Source organism: Anguilla anguilla, chromosome 10 (genome assembly GCF_013347855.1).
Source record: "Anguilla anguilla isolate fAngAng1 chromosome 10, fAngAng1.pri, whole genome shotgun sequence".
Taxonomy (NCBI): domain Eukaryota; kingdom Metazoa; phylum Chordata; class Actinopteri; order Anguilliformes; family Anguillidae; genus Anguilla; species Anguilla anguilla.
This window is the reverse complement of record NC_049210.1, coordinates 13,346,591-13,363,239: the sequence shown is the minus strand read 5'-3', so window position 1 is coordinate 13,363,239 and position 16,649 is coordinate 13,346,591. Positions and strand designations below refer to the sequence as shown.

General features: G+C 43.6%; 1 protein-coding gene across 3 annotated transcripts in view; it reads left to right on the top strand.

Moving 5' to 3' along the window:
* The window catches only part of LOC118206445 (transmembrane protein 132C), a 126,810-nt gene that overhangs the window by 88,544 nt on the left and 21,617 nt on the right, over positions 1–16,649 (top strand). For all 3 annotated transcript variants that reach the window (XM_035379189.1, XM_035379190.1, XM_035379188.1), the window contains one exon: positions 3,932–4,817. In XM_035379189.1, the coding sequence (XP_035235080.1) occupies positions 3,932–4,817 (886 nt within the window). The remainder of the gene's footprint in view (positions 1–3,931; positions 4,818–16,649) is intronic.

The window sequence follows — 16,649 nt, the reverse complement described above, 5'->3', positions numbered from 1 at the left end:
GAATTGATCCATGAGAAACTCCTGACTCCGTGAAACTGTTGTCTCACAAATTCTGAAATCCATGTTTAATTAAATCAAGTCAGTCTACCAGTCACTATTATTGGCTGAGAAAAGTGGCTAATGCAGCTTTTGAAGGCCAATTGGCACGCCAGCATAAGAAATAATGGGTCAGTTCCATCAAGTTCACGTCAAACCATGCCTTCCTCTCAAGAGAAATGTTTCTCTTTAAAAAAGTGTTCAGCCTCAAGTCCTGTGTGACAGATTTTGTGCTAAATGTGGAACATCCCATCAAAAAAGTACATTCGGACTGTATATTGCCCCACGCAGCATCTACCCCTTGGCTCAAAATAGTGAAGTGAAATAGTTTGTGTCATTCTTTACATCTCTGCCAAGCATAATGCTTCCCATTCCACAATAATACTTTGTGTTGCTGTCAGAAGGAGACAGGATGGGTTTAGAATTAGATTCCCTGTGTGGTGCAGTGTGCTACTTTCAGCACTGTCTCAGCAAGGACAACTGGTCACCTGCAGGAAGGCTGAGCATCGCAGTATGAGTACTTTCAAAGGAAATGGGCTGTTTCCCCACTATTGAGCGATGACACTGATCCTTTTGAGTCAGAATCTTTGTCTTATACATACATATACGGCTAATAGCTAATAACAAACTAATGTATGTTTTTATATCATGGCTTTGCTAAATCCTAAATTCTGATTGGTTGACAGCCAATATATACACTATACATATATATATATATATATATATATATCTGAGTGTGTGTGTAGTAATTTGCTCTTTCAGAAGTCATTCTGCACAATTCTGTCTCTATAAATTGTGATTTTCATTATGTAATCAAAAGGACAGCATTTCGACCTCACAGGTCTTCACCTGGTAAAGCAAATAAATACCGCAGATATTTATACATTCGCATGACATCATGCGATTCAGTGAATACCACAGGGCACATGAAGGCCAGTGTCAATCAGATGCCTCATTGTCATCTGAGGTGGGGAAGGTTGCATGTTAGACTGTCATTATCATCATTATTTATCTAACACACATGTACATGCTCTATACAGAACATAGGGTGTATGATGGACTACTGTGAACAAAGGGGTGGATCGTAAGAACAGCACGGGAACATGATGATTTGAGCCACATGTAGATCCATTACATGTAGATCCATTATGACCTGCGTATTGGGTTTTCGAGGAGGCCATGGTTACTGGTGACAGCCAAGGTCTGTGAAAAATGAATAGGTTTCAGCGTTATTATTCAGAGTCTTGGCAAAGACTGTAATTCTCTGCCAAGTCGCCTCTCATATTTCCTCCCTTCCTTTAAAACCGTTTCTTAAATTATCATCCTCTATCCTTGGGTGATATAACTTGGTTTTTATTCAGAAGTTGATACTATTTTGAATTATTCAGTAATTCGAAAACCTTTGGTCACAGCTGAATAACTATTGGACCGATAAGTACAAGTCCCTGCGGGACTCATCTCACGGAGACGCATTTGAACATATAATGACAATCAGTGTTGAATTTTACCCTAGCAACATCAGTTTCTAACTAAACTGATAAAGGAGTTTAACACCATTGAGCACAGAGTGATTGGATAAAGTTTAGATGTGGGTGGCGCGGTGGTGGAGTGAATAGCTCTGTCACCTCACAGCAAGAAAGTACCGAGTCTGAATCCTGGCTTGTCTGTGTGCAGTTTGCATGTTCTCCTCATGTCCGTGTAGGCTTCCACGGGTACTACAGTTTCCACCCTCTGTCTAAAGAGATGCAGCTAATTGGAGGCTCTGATTTGCTCATACATATGAGTGAGTGATTCATATGTATTCATTTCACTCATTCATATGCCCCCCACCCCACAATGTCCCCAACCAGGAGGCAGTGTAGAAAATGATGGAAGATAGTTTAGATATGGTCTTGGGTCATATGGTATCCTATTGAGCTTTAATAAAAAAGAAGATTTCAGTACTTGTTTGGCTGGGAAATCCCATTATGATGGTTAATTCAAGACAAACCATTCTTTTTATAATCAGCACGATTTCAGTTAACCCAACATCTATTATAATTGTGATCTTAACTATATGGTTCAGATGAAGATGATAATGATTATGATATGATGATGATGATGATGATGATGATGATTATTATTATTATTATTAGTGGCAGTGGTAAAAAAAAAAGAATAACTAGGGCTCGACAGTGAAATTATAATCATACACGTCTTCTAAGGAATTTGTCATTATATCATAATTATAGCTAATATTAGATGATAGCTGTCTTTATTATGACTGTACTGTGTTTGTAGAAATGTATGCTAATGAGGCCTCGGTGTTCTGACATTCAAATAACACCTCTGCCCATCAGAATTTTCATGTGAAACAGCAGACAATGTGACCTTTATAATTGATTATAACTTTTACGAATTATTGCAGAATAGTGGTATTCAAAGTTTGTCCGCATATTACAGCAGCTGACAATCCATCCTGACTTCCAATGAGAAGGAGCCTCGCTCAATCATACCTTATGGATTTCTGTGAAAGTGCGTCAAGCAGGATGGCAGCTGTCAGTTCTAATGATTGCGAAAAAAACATTTAATCAATGTTTCGCTATGAAATCCAATACCAGGGAAGGTGTTGAAAGAGCACAATTATGCCGACACAGAAATAGACAAACACTGCTAAATACTGTTGTGAAATGTAGAAGACGAAGTCACTTGTGATTCATACCTGTGGTGTGGATAATGTAGAAGAGAGCTGGCAGTTTGTGCGTGGTTGAGTTCTTGCATATGTAAGTATATTTTTCTCGGCAGTGAAATGTAGATTTATGTGTTTATTGTAAATACATGGAGAGGAACTCTTGAAAGCAAACCAGAAATTCAGCTTTTCTGACTGTTCTGATGCACATTATACATTAATATATCATTGTTTTACATTTTTCCCCAGAGCAATTAGTTATTCAGATGAAAATTGTTGTATGAATCACAATGGTTATATTCATACATCAATGATTATAACATGAATGGAAATGATTCTATTGTGTTTTTACATTGTCTTGTAAGAGCAGCTGACTGTCGATTTGCAGTATTTAAGAACATTTATGGACCTTTGGTGAGGGTGCTGAATACATAACAAGTGATTTGGTTGGAGATCCGAGATTTTCCTGTTTTAATCCCACACTGGGCACCTGAACTGAGCTACTTTATTGAACACTTAGCTCCTTCAAGTAGGTCACTCTGGATATGTCAAATGAGTAAGGTTACAATAATGGCATTTACATTAAAATACCCCATAAGTTGTGCCCTATGATCCCCACAGCCATAAAAAGGCAGCCTTGCTATATTCTCTATCATGGAAGCTTTGTTTGGATTAAACAAAAAGGCAGTGCTACCCTTTCACTTTAATTTGTTTTATGTCTAATCCACTATATAGATTTTTAGCTGTTGCTTCCTAGAAAACCAAATATGGGACCTTTTCATTTTAACATGCATTGTTCTGCAGTAACCTAGAAGAACCTTACACTAGCAAAGCCCTTGCTTACTTCCACTTTTCCAATCACTGTCTAAATGACTATACTAATCACTCTAAACTTTTGAGAGGAATTATCTATAAGCATCTAGATGTGAGATACTAAACTGTTTCTCAGATAGGTGCTTTGCCTTTTTGTACTTTTATCTTTGTGGGTGCCTTAATTTGGAATGTGGCAGACTTCTGTTTTATTTCTCTCTCTGCAAATAATAAAATGGAGACTACTGAAACTTAAGTATGTCTTGAATGTATAATATGCATTGGTAGCTTACATTGCTTAAACAGCTTCAACTGTTTCAGTTTATCTTAATTTCTTCCATTTCACTCTTGCTGTAATGTGCTGGATGTTACTAAAATAAAAATTTAATGAATGTAATCTTCCTCCTGCTTCTGCAGAACTGAGCCCGGAGCTGGGAGAGAACACCAAGAGCCCCCCTCTGTTCCCCATGTCCCTCCCCATCAGCTACCAGGTGCTGGGTGCAGACTCCCTCTTCCTGAAGGAGGCCAACCAGGACATCATGCAGAACTCCAGCATGCAGACGCACTCCCAGCCTCTCGTCCTCCTGCAGGCCACCCGGCCGCCCTCCATCAACGCCAGCTACGGGCCGCTGTCCGTGGCCCGGGCCGTGCCGCTCGACCTGGTCCAGACGGTCCGGCTCTTCCGCTCCCCCAGGGCCTCCGCCTTCAGCTGGAAGATCCAGGCCTTCGTGCTGACCCGCCGGGTCCTCTCCTCCGCGCCGAAGGTGCGGGTGCTCTTCTACGTGGCGGGGAGGGAGTGGGACGGTGGCGAGGCGGGCGCAGACGACGAGCTGCCCTGCGTGACGGTGTTCGCCTTCTGGCAGACGCAGGAGGTGAGGGGCTCCTGCTCCCTGGGGGGGCAGAGGGGGACCTGCCTGGCGGAGCTGGAGCCCCCGGCCGGCTGGTTCAGCCCGGCCGAGGAGACCTCCAGCAGGGAGAGGCAGGGGCCGGAGGAGGGCAACGCCGTGGAGCTCTACTACCGAGCGCGCCCAAGCTCCCGCGGGGGGTGCAGCGGCGAGGGCGGGGGGCGGCGTGGCGGGGCCCGGCCGCCGCCGTCGCCCGACGAGGATTACGCCACGCCCATGCTGAGGATCGGCAGCGTGCGCCTCCTGCAGGTGGCCCGGGGAAACGCGTCCGTCTCTCAGCTCAAGCTCGGAGACTCGATCATCATACAGACGTCCTCCAAGCCGTTGAAGAAAACGGACATCGCCACCTTCTACGTGTTCATGTCCAGCTCCTCCTCCTTGGACAAATTTACGCTCAAGTAGGTCTCTCCTAGGGTTCTTTCTTGTGAATGGTTTGGTCTGCATTAATGGGTCTACAATACTTCTGAAAGGCATTTGTGTGCACCGTGCAATTCAGGTGTCAGTCTTCATACTGCACACTTATATCACATTTATATAGAGAATTGTTTCATTACAGATGAAATATGGTGTACTATATAAGATTCTGCTTGTGTTTCCTGAAGTTAAGGATGTTTTTGTGGACCAGTGCAGGAAATCTCCCCAGCTCAGTAGAAAATCACCTAATTTCATACAGGAACGATTTTGTATGGGCCCTATTATAAAAGCACAGGAAGATTTTGCAATGATAAAATCCAACTGGCTAATGTATTACTGGCATTTTGGACTCCTTGCTGTTCTCTAAGTGCTTTTTTTTCAAAGTTGCTTACTTGGATAGGGTGTGAAGGGATGTAACATTTGTTGGGGGATTTGGATGTGATTTGGAACATGCTGAGTTGTAATACTTAAATGGTCATAAAAATCTGCCTGGAAAAGGAAATTTTAATGCAGTTCCAAGACAGCAAGCTTTTAGTCTGGCAATGCCTGACTGAATGTTTAAAGTAAGAAAAGTGTTTTTCGGGTGATTGGGTTGGTTGGGTGGCGTGCTCCAACCTGACATTTCTGTGATGCAGAACTACATGGGCTGGTGGGAAGAAAAATAGACACTGCTCTAAAAGTGTAGGAAAATAATGATAAATGTAACGCCATGGAAAAAGACCATTTCAGGGGTGCAAAGTCTCGCTTAATGTTTATGCAAAAGAACTCCTGTCTGGCCAGTCCGCAGTCATGCAGTCTTCACATCTTCAGCTTATTGTAGAGTTATTAGCCACTTATCACCTGCATTACTTAGGCCAGAGCTGTTAAAATACCAAACTGGTCCAGACGTGGCTATTTTTATGGATCCCAACCAATTATGTCTTGCATTTGATAACTGAATTTCCTCTGCAAAGACAGAGCTCTGTCTGACTGACATGCTTGTATTTCAGGCATATTGATGACCAGACCACCCCAAATGAAAATATGTGTGGAAGGAAATATGAGAATGAATGAACCACATAATTCCGTCGCAGAGAACTGGCCACTGGCCAAGATGTCTTTTCCGTGGAACATCTGCAGTTTTAGCAGTCTGGGTAAATCCAGCCCTCATAGAAAACATAGAAAAAATTGGGAAATGGGATTTATCCAGGATTACAGCCGTTTTCAGGAAATATGATAAATGTTGTCGTTGTCGTAGTTCTGGGAATGGCTGATGTTAAAGAGAAATATCTATGGTGCCGATAGGTTGATAGGACTAATGGGATGTAATAGTAATGGGACTTCCCAGCTTCACTCAGTTTTTTTTGCTCTGCACCATGTGATAGCTGGTGTTTCTTGCCTATCTTAACAGCACATACAAAGGCATGTGTTTATCTCGTGTCACATGTCCTGCACGCCAAAGGATATTATATCCAGAGTGGTATTTGGAGATGCACATTCACTCATTCAGTCTTTGGCTTACTGTAACCCTTTGAAAAGTAGGTTTTTTTGGAATACTATTTCAAAATTCTAAGTCAGAACTCCATTGCTTTCAATTTCCAGTAGTCATGGTTACATTCAGTTAAACACCTTAAAGGGTTAAGAACGCAGTGGTGTCAAGGAAAAACTCACTGGGTGAGATAGATAGGAAGAAACCTTGGGAGGAACCGGACTCAAGAGGGGGAGGCTGTCCTCCTCTGGCTAGTAAGGGTGTGTGTTTTAATGACCAACGTGGTCAATCAGTCAATGTTCACATTAATGAATCAGAGGCAGCAAGGTGGCAGTCCTCAGGAGGAGGCTTGCTCTCTTTTCTGTTGTGATCTATCGCGGTAATATTATGCATTCCGATGCCCAGCGCAGATACACCATGCGCTGAAGACAAGATTTATTGCTTTTTTTTTTTTAATGATTATTCGTTTGTTTATTTTATCTAATATTATTTGTGTATCTAATTCTGAGTCTATTAAAAAACACAAATGTATTTCCATGCCAGAATCCTGTTCGGTCCTAGCTTTCCCAGCTCACTCACTGCTCAGACCATAAATATTAAACAGCAGTGTCCCAGTTCAATTAACTTTAGAGCTGGAGGATGTTTGGGTCTCTCTGCAATTAATGGAGAAAAAGTGAAACAGTATTCATTTGTTTACATTGAATTAATCCTTAACCATGGATATCTTCATTGAACGTGCATGAATAATGCATCACCATCACGGAATGATATACAGAAAACAAACGTACAGATAATGAATTACTTATTGCCTAGAAATTATAGCCAAAAACAGAAACTTGTAGCTGTTAGCTCATCATTGACTAAAGAAACTCTTGTAATTCCAGTGAAGCTGGAGTCTAAAGTACACTGTGATATGGTGAAACAATCCGTACAACTCAAATGAAACATATTTTACTTGTCACAACAGCTTTGTATGTTTAATTAATAGAATGTAGACTGTTGCAGAAAGCCTGCTAGCTGCAATGGTAGGTTGTAAACATTTGAATATTTCATGCATGAATCTATTTCTATTTTGAATTTTTTTAAACACCAATTTTACAATGCTTCTCACACCTTTCTGTCAGCCATACCTACACAGTGAGCTCTGCAGCTGAAAAGTGTGCACTCTTCCAAAACACTATTTTCTACATTACTATCCAGGTACACTGCAGTAGAGCACAACAGGAAAAAACAAGCATCCTTCTAAAAAAAATAAAGTTTCAGTTGCCATGGCAACAAATTATAGCCTGGAAGTTTCTAGAGCAGGGGTCTGGATCACGGGTCCTGGAGAGCCACAGGGCCATTTGATTCTCATTGCAACGTCAAAGTTAGCAACCAATTTGGACCCAAGAAAGTTAAGACAAATGTAATGCTTTACTTTTAAGTCCTAATAAACAAAACCAGTGACCCTTCTGTTTTCCAGGTCCACGGTTGTGGATGCTGAATCAAAAGGGAAGTCATTGGCTATGTAGCAGATTACGACATACTGTAGCCACAACTTGAAATATTAACGTCTAGGCTATAAAGCCCAACCTGCACTCACCACAGCTGTGCTGACTGTGCCACTCTGGAACATCCTCATGTGGATCAAATTATCCTTTAGGAGATTTCTATAACTTATTTGACAGGAACGATTAACAGAATTCACATGTCATTCATTGTGTCGTGTGACAACATCACTTATGCTTTTAAGTGGTTCCAGATGTCAGTAAAGAGCAGGCCTGCTTTTGGTGCTAAATTCTACTTGCGGCTCTATTTTTTTCTCAGTCCTTACAAAACTGAATCCAGATAAATGTGAATACTAAGTCAAAAGGGAGACTTTGAGCCAGTGATCCTATAATGCATTTCCCTAGTATCAAAATTAACCAATGCCTTTTTAAACAGGAATTATGAAAAATGATTTTGCACAGTCAACACAGAGGTGGTTTTCTTTAAAACCACTTGATTTGGAAAAGCCTGAAGACCTTGTGCACAAATGTTATAATATCAGTAAAAAAAAAAAAAATCAGTAAAATCACTGCTAGCATTATTCCAGATTCATACAGAAATACTCCTCCAAAAAATTTCCTAATTGTTTTGGATCATATTTCCACAGTGTGTACCACAGTTCTTACAGGAACAAGATGGCAAGAGATATATAGTACATGACAAAAAGAGGAAGATTTGTATTGTCTTGGTATAAAGGTGATTGATAGTGTTCCTCTGGTCAGCTGGGTGCTTTTGGTTTGTCTTTGTCAGCTGGGTTGATTGTATCATCTCCCAGCACAATGACGACTCAGTTTAGCCTCACTCAGCCCGTACTGTCTGTTGCCAAATGAAAAGAAGCAGCAGCTTGCTACGTGTGCTTTGAAAGACAAGTGGTGGTGAGCAAGCTCCCAAAATTCTAGCACATTTCTGTGATGACACAGGCTGAGAATTTTGAATAGGCATTTGTAAAAAAATGGATAAAAAACATTGGTCATTAATGGAAGAAGTAAACATAATTGAACCTAGTGATGATTCTCTAAAATATATTTGATTAATTATCTTGGTGCTTGACTATTTCTGAATTTTCAAAATGAAAACACATTTTTATGGTCATTTAACAGAGGCGAAAGACTATGAATAGCTGTTTAGAGTTGCAACCAACTTAACATGATTACCTGCACACTATGAATATTACATTGAGAGAAGTCAAAGCCCACAGTGCAGTGAACACCAGAAGCAGTGTGTGTGTCCCTTAGGATGCTCAGCGCTTGTAAAGACCGTGATGCTGAAATGGAGACCCTCCTGACCAAAGCATGAATAATTCATCCATTCACCAATCTCCCTCATTCATTCGTTTATGTATGCTTTTGGGAATGTTGGAACCGGTCTGTGGAATGGGCATTAACTGAGAGGCAGGCTGTGCCTGTCTTGAGCAGGCTTACTTTAGGAGAATATTAAATTAAGAGGAAAACTGAAATTTGGGCAGGTGGTGTTAAAATCCCATCTGGGTGTCCCTGCACAGACCAGCGGGAACGCACATGGTCTGGCTCTGCTGCTTCAACCAGACTTACTGAATTCAGCCCAGAAAGTCAGAATAATCTGATGCCATCAAGTGTTTCTGGAGGAAAATTCATAAATGTAACAAAACCGTTTAAATCGAGTGCTTTCGTAATGTTTAGTAAGATGCATTTGTGCAGCTTTATATAATTAACTATGCATTAACTAGACAACTATATGTTAACTAGTAACATTTGGGTAAGTTGCTAACAAATGTTTTTTATTATGTTTGATAATAAATGTTACAGTATTTGAAATCTAGGTTCAGTGTTCAGAATATCTCCAATACTGGTTTTCATCAGGGAAGGAGCCAACCGTCCACACTGTGGCCGGTATGTGCTTTGTTCTGCCGTGAAAAGGAGGATCTCTTATTAAATTTTGGGGTATAGGTCATCATTCATGCTTTGCTAAACTGAACTTAGGTGGCTAGTTATATATTTTTTTAAATGGTAGAAAAATGCTGTATGGAAAATGATCCTTGGCATACAATTCTGTGTCATGGTGTGTCACCCACTACCAGTGCCATGTCTCTTACACTAACTGACTGGTTCTATGGCTCAACCCTATTTGCTACGTATGTGAATCACTGATGGATGCAGTCACTGTAGTAGGCTGGCAAGATAGCTGCCCAGTTTGGTATATTTTTCCCCATGCAAGTACATCATCATGCAGAACATTTTCTCATGAATTCATGTATCTTTCATTGTGCATTTAAAGCATAATATACGCACTTGGTATTTAGCTGACGTTTGGTGATGGAGTAGGCCGCATAAATAGGGACCATAATAAAAGGATGTGAATATGTTTAGCCGTCTATGTACTGAGCAAATTTAAATTAAATTTTAAATTCCCATGCACATTGCCAGTTGCGGAGACGTGCAGACCTGACATATTTATGCAAATGAATGTTGTCAGTCATAGGGGAGGGTCGTATAATTTTTTTCAAAGGCGAGGCGAGGGTTATGTAAGAAAAGATATAACTAGACAGAGAGTCATTAAATTGTTTTGGAACATGCTCAGGCTTGCTCTTCCCTGCAGAAAGCGGTTTCTTTCAGGATGCCCTTGTGCACACAGCACGCATAATCACCCATTGGTTTGAGGAGCGTGACACTGGCTTAATGGCTAGTGTCATGCACCTCATTGCCTTCTCAGCCAGGTCTGAATCCAATCAAGCGCAAATGGAATATTCTGGAACCCATGCCGGGCACATTTTCCCACATCAACTAGGCACGAGTCGATTCACTTTGCTACGGAAGAACGGAGTCGTGTTCCTCCTGCAGAATTCCAGATGCTGGTCGTGCTGGTCACATGATGACCAACACCTTGTTACCTGTTACAGCTGGTGTTTGATTTTTTGTAGACCGCCTGTATTGCATGGGTATTGTAATGTAATGTAAGTTTTAAAAAAAGAGTGGAAATAGGGTAGAAATGACAAGCCTTGTGATAGATTAGGTTTCCATATTAATAGGTTTTCCATATTAAAGAGAACTGTAGTCTAACCTTAAGAACCACTTCTTTGTCTGTACATCTCACAATGCACCGATAGATCCTGAATTCAGCATGTTGCTTCTGCCTTTTCAGATGGGGTTGTGTAGGCTACTCAGTGTGAAAATGTTGGATGTGAGCGAGTATGAAAAAAAGCCTTTCCCAGATTAATGCTGTATTTTGCGTGTGTGGAAGGATGCACCCAAGCGTACATGTACCCCGTACTCCAACATTACTTCTCCAAACTCATTTAAGCAGCGAGGGATTTATTTAATCAGCGACAGGCCCGACTGGCTCCTCCCGCCCGCCCCGCCCGCCCCGCTCCCGCACAGCACAGTGTTTATTTAAGCAGCGGTGCTGAAAATAGGGCTTTTTTTTCTCTCTCTCCCTCTCTCTGCTTTGCTACTTTCTCACCCCCTCCAGCCTCGTACCTTAATCACTGTCAGCGCAAATCCGTCTCCCCATCTCTCGCTTACTTTCGCCACTTCGTCAATCACTCGCCTGCGTGCGGTTTATGCGCGTGGGGGGGGGGGGGGGAACCGTGGTGCGGAAGCGTAGTCGAGCCGAAGCAGCGGACCGTTTCTGAGCGGTCCTGCGGGCGGAAGACAGTCGCTCGCCGCTCCGCCGGCTTGCTTATTACGCCGAGTTTTCTGCGGCCGGAGGAAAGCGTCCGTCCCTGAACGGAGCGCGCCCGCGTGGCTCAACACTTTCACGCTCCGTCTGAGTTCTCCTCCTCATCGTCACTCCAATCCCAGGAACCTTCTGTTTTTGTGATGGCCAGGGCCCAGGCAGCATATGTCTGCGCTATTATTATTATTATTATTGCTGTTGTTGTTGTTGTTGTTACAGTAATGTTGTCATGTCATTTGTAGATCCCGGTTCCTCTGATTTATGGTCTTTCCATGTAACAAAACCTTCAGTGACCCAGGCAAATTGGATGGAGATTAGCAAGGGACCGACTGCGTATGAGCGGCACTAATATCTCCATTGACCATTTATTTTATCATTCTTCTGCTATTGTCTTAGTGCCGTCCCTCCAGATGGTCTCGCGTTTCCCTCAGCAGGAGCGCCACTGTAACTGCCGTTTTACACTGGCAAGTTTTTCGCCCTGATTGTAGATGGGTGCTGGCGGAGACCAGATGGTGATGCAACTGTTTTTTTATTGTGACTTTACGGGCATCGCTAAAACAATCCAGAAGAAACTTCCACCAACGTGCTTTTGATCAGCCAAGGGGCGTAGGCTCCTCCAGTGGTGAGAACTGCAGAATAAACTGCATTGAATAAGTATATGGGCGCTGATTCCAAGGCAAAGTTGAACTCCATGCTACTCCGGTTGGAAGGGATGCAAATTGGACTGTTATGGAGGGACCAGTTAGCAGACAGATCTTTTTTGTGAACAGAAAATGCACCAGCACCGAGGGCTTTGAAATGCTTTTAGATTGTTGGCAATCCCACAGTATGCAGGTCTGGTTCTACCATTTAACTCCAAAATCAATGCCTATTTCATGCAAACAGTGATTTCAATGAAGACTGAACATGATTGTGCGTAACGGCTATTGAACTATGTATTTGTATTTATTAACACTAACTAAGCATGTCTGTGGTATTAGAAGAATAACGGCACATTAGTGCTGCAGTCGGCTGCGTTCCTGGGTAGTCTGCTATGCGGACGTCTGGGACTGTCTGTATGGCCGCTTACCGGTCATTTGAGCAGCACGTGATTTTTTGCCTATTAGCCGAGTTCTTCGACCCGGCCATCTGGCACTGCCAGCTCCCTGCCATGCCTAATGGCGTTTTTGGAGAACGGCTCCGCATACCTAAGTCACACGTCGTATGCGAAAGGCACGCCAAGGCGGACACCGCCGAGCGTTTGATTGGATGAGCTGACGCACTTACCCGCATAATTGATAAGCGCGCGCGTTGGCTGTGCCTGCGTTGGTGGCGGATCTAGCGTGTTACACGTCTCTTACCGTACGGCGAGTGCTGCAGGGTATCGGTCGCTATGGGGACGGAGAGGTAGAATAATGGAGCAATCAGCCGTCAGCACTCCCTAACCCAGGCGATCTCGGCACCGAGAATGGCAGAATAGTAGAATTAGGAGACATTGTTTCATACTGCACACACTCTTCTAGCATTACATACAGTTAAAGTTCTGTAAAGCCGCTTTTTCTCTTTCTTGTAAAGTATTCGCAAGATGCAAAACAAGCTGATGGTGCTGTTTTTCCCAATATGCGGTGTTGCTGTTGGGTCATGCTAATTAGCGCAGTACCATGCCAACATACACATTGCACTATGCATAGCCATGTGTCAGGATTTCAGCACATAACCAGCACGGTGACTGTACAGCCATACAGGGGTAAGGGATGGTTGGAGAGCGGCCTTTGCGTTTTGTTCTAAAAAGTATCATTTTGAGCTCAAATGCAAAATGTTTCATGACCTTTCTGTAGGTGGGAGTCTGATGTTTATAGCATCCACTTCACAGAATGATTTACTGCCACGAGGAGTTGAGGAGACAGGGAACGAAGAAAACCCGAAAAGCTTTTGACTGGAGGGGTCAGGGGGGTCGGTGCGGCGTGTGACGGGGGCAGAGGCCGCGGGCGACGGGGCCCGGTTCCGGGGCCTCTATGCAGATCACACCCCGCCTGTCAGCGGGACTCCCCGGCCCGAGGCGAGACGGATGGCAGGCGCGCCACCTGAGAAACAAGGCTTCTCACACCCCGTCAGCTCCGCCCAGCGCGCCCATCCGTCTTCCCCGCCCCGCCGCCCCCCCCTCCGCCGCCAGCGCCGCTAACCAGGGGCCTTTCCTCCCCTTACCCACCCCAAAAAAACACTGCGCCCCCCCCAAACGGGACATCCTCCATGGTCCCCCTCCGAGCGGCAAAGCACCAGGTTCCGCGGAGTGAGGAAAGAGTATTTTGGGAAGAATGAGTGATGTGTGACCCTCTGTCACCACACACTTCATTCTGCGTAAGGATTCACTTTTTTCCGGGATACCAGCATTCTCATTTGCCACAAAGCCCATTATGTGAAAACATTTCCACAGATCTTGACACAAACTGCTTTCAGTTTGCTTTTTTCCTTTTTATGTAAACTTACTTCATTAACTCAACTCAGAACCTTGCAAAATTTTACCTTGATCTGAAATGTTGATTTGTGTTGTTTCAGAGTAAGAGAACAGAAGTCATAATAGTTTGAGGGGGGGGTTGTTTGTTTATTCCCCCGACGGTGTATTGACAGATGTTATTTGGTGAGGAATGAAGTTTTTTTATGCATATTTCAGTTACATAATAGCACACTGCCACATTCTTCACGGTCCATGAAGGAATTACTCGCTGAGCGAAAATAATCTTTCTCACCTCTAATTACTGTGTACAAATTATGAGGTGTGCAAATTAATCAAATAGAGTTATGACATAATTATTATGTAAATATTATGTAATTGTTACTCCACGAAGAAGCCGCAAATGTATGAAAGCCTTTGCCGCGTTAAAGTTTTTTATTCGGACGGCTTGCTGTGAGACAGTTGCATCCCCATCTTTGCATTTGGAGGCTCCATATCGCCCGTTTGTCACATGCCTCTCGGCCGCGACCCTCGTCACCATCGCCGCTTTAATCACAGGCCGCGGCGAGTCAGTTCCCTCCGTCCCGTCCTCTCTCGCGAGTCCCGCGTTCACCCCGACCGCCCTTCCCCCAGAGAGTCAGCCTGCTTCTAACAATAGAGCCAGACCCAGACGAGCCACCGCTCTCTGCACCACTCACGTTAATAGACAGCGCAGAAGCGTCCGGTCACCTTCAAAAGCAGCCCAGCCCAGCCCGGTTCAGGGACTTAAATACCCCGCATTGTATCACTGGCTCCCCTGCACCCCGGCCTCCCTCTCTCCTGGCTTGCATAATGCACCATCTGTTTTCGTTTGTTTGATATTTTTAATTAGACTGACGTCACATACTTTTTCCATAGTTTCACTGAAGAACGATTTTTTTTATTCCTTTTGCATTCCCAAGCTTAAATGTGCTCATTGATTGTATTTGCGCTGTCAAATCACAGACTGATCTTGCCTGTAATAACTTGTCATTTAGAAATAGACTTGTCACACAGAGCTGATTCACGAAGTGCCTCAGTTAGTGTGGCTGTTTACCGCGAGTGTATGCGTGAGTTTTTGCACAGTGGTCGTAGTAATGCATTTTTTACACAGAAGAAAGAGACAAAACACAAGAAAAAAAATGCACTGCATTCTATAAAGGCAAATATTCCAAGGCTTTTTTGAAGATTACAATGGGCTATGTCCCAAACTTGAACTGCAACAAACTGTTTCTTTGAGAAGATTGTCTTTCAGTATCTGACATTCATGTTGTTCATTGATCACAATATTTACACAACCGTTGGTAGCATTGAAAGATTCAAAGAGATATTTGAATGAAAAGTCAAAAATGTCAACCACTAGCTGGCTTGCTCAACGTGAGTAAATTAAGAAAATAAATCTACCCTAGGGTTTTTTAATATGATTAGCCTGTGTAGGAAAAAATAGTTTTGATCAAAACGGCGAAAACATTTTTTGTAGCTTATTTCATCCCTCTAAGCCCGCTGATTCCGCACAAGTGGCAGAATAAAATTATGAGCTACATAGATTTATTGGCTTATTATTGTGAGTTGGCATATTTAGGAAAAAACTTATTTTATCAGAACACGTGAATTAGTGTAAAAGGCAGATAAAAAATTTCCCGTGTTCCAAAGACGGGCTAGCACTACCACTGCTATATGGCTGGCTGCCGAATTCATCGTCAGCTAAGTCATTAACCGACTACAACCCAAGGTTCACAGTGGGTGAACTCAGTTGGCCTCATCTCCCCAGGGATAAGGTGTATTTAAACCAGACATGGTCCCCCAGACTGCTTTGCTGCATTAGTCCCTCCTAATAACACACCAGGCACCCAGAGGCTACCAATTTTAGCAAATGAGAAATATGCTGCTCCTCTCACTGGTGTTAGCTTAACTGTACTGCTTTGTGGCCTGTTCTGTGTAAAACAGCTACTAGCCCACAGGCGATCACATCAGAGTAATGCACATGCTTAAGCTGAATTGCACCTTGCGTGAGGACTACAGTTCACAGAATCAACTTAAACTAGTTTCTGTCATATCCCTGAGTGTTTTTAAAGCTATTGTTCCAAGCACTGTGTCACAAGAATGTAGTGTTGTAAATGTTCCTAAATAGTTTTCCTAAATAGTTTTGTCAGAATAAGATTACAGGGGTGGGGCACATTGAGCAAGGGCTAAAGCACAGGGCAGCGTCCCCTCCATTCTGTCCCTTCGCGCGTTGCAAGTGGAGCTCCTCACGTGGGTCAGGAAACCAGCGGCGCCTCCTCCAAACGGAGCGGCGGGCCAGGGGGATCAGATCCTGCCTCTCCGTGCCGTGTGGCTTTGTCAGCAGGAGATCAGGCGGATGTTTGCCAAGATTAGCGCTCCCTTGAGCCCCCGAACCCGCGCGAGGGTCGAGCTGCCCGTACGGATGCGCTGAAGCGTTAAAACATGCCACATGTACTGTGTGTGCACACACTGTACACATACGAGCATCCGCGCGTCTGCATGCGCATGCACGCGCACGCACGCGCACACGCAGTGAAAATCTCACTTTAGGCATTTGAAGGGAGATGAGGCATCGCTGACGTTACGTGAATGCGGTTGCTGGAACAAGGTGCGCTCTTGTGAGTGTCCTTTGGAAGTGCTGGGCAAACTCCAGCTGGGGAAATACTCTGCGTCAGACCGGCACTCGAACGCCGCACATCACAACCCCGCTGAGGCCCA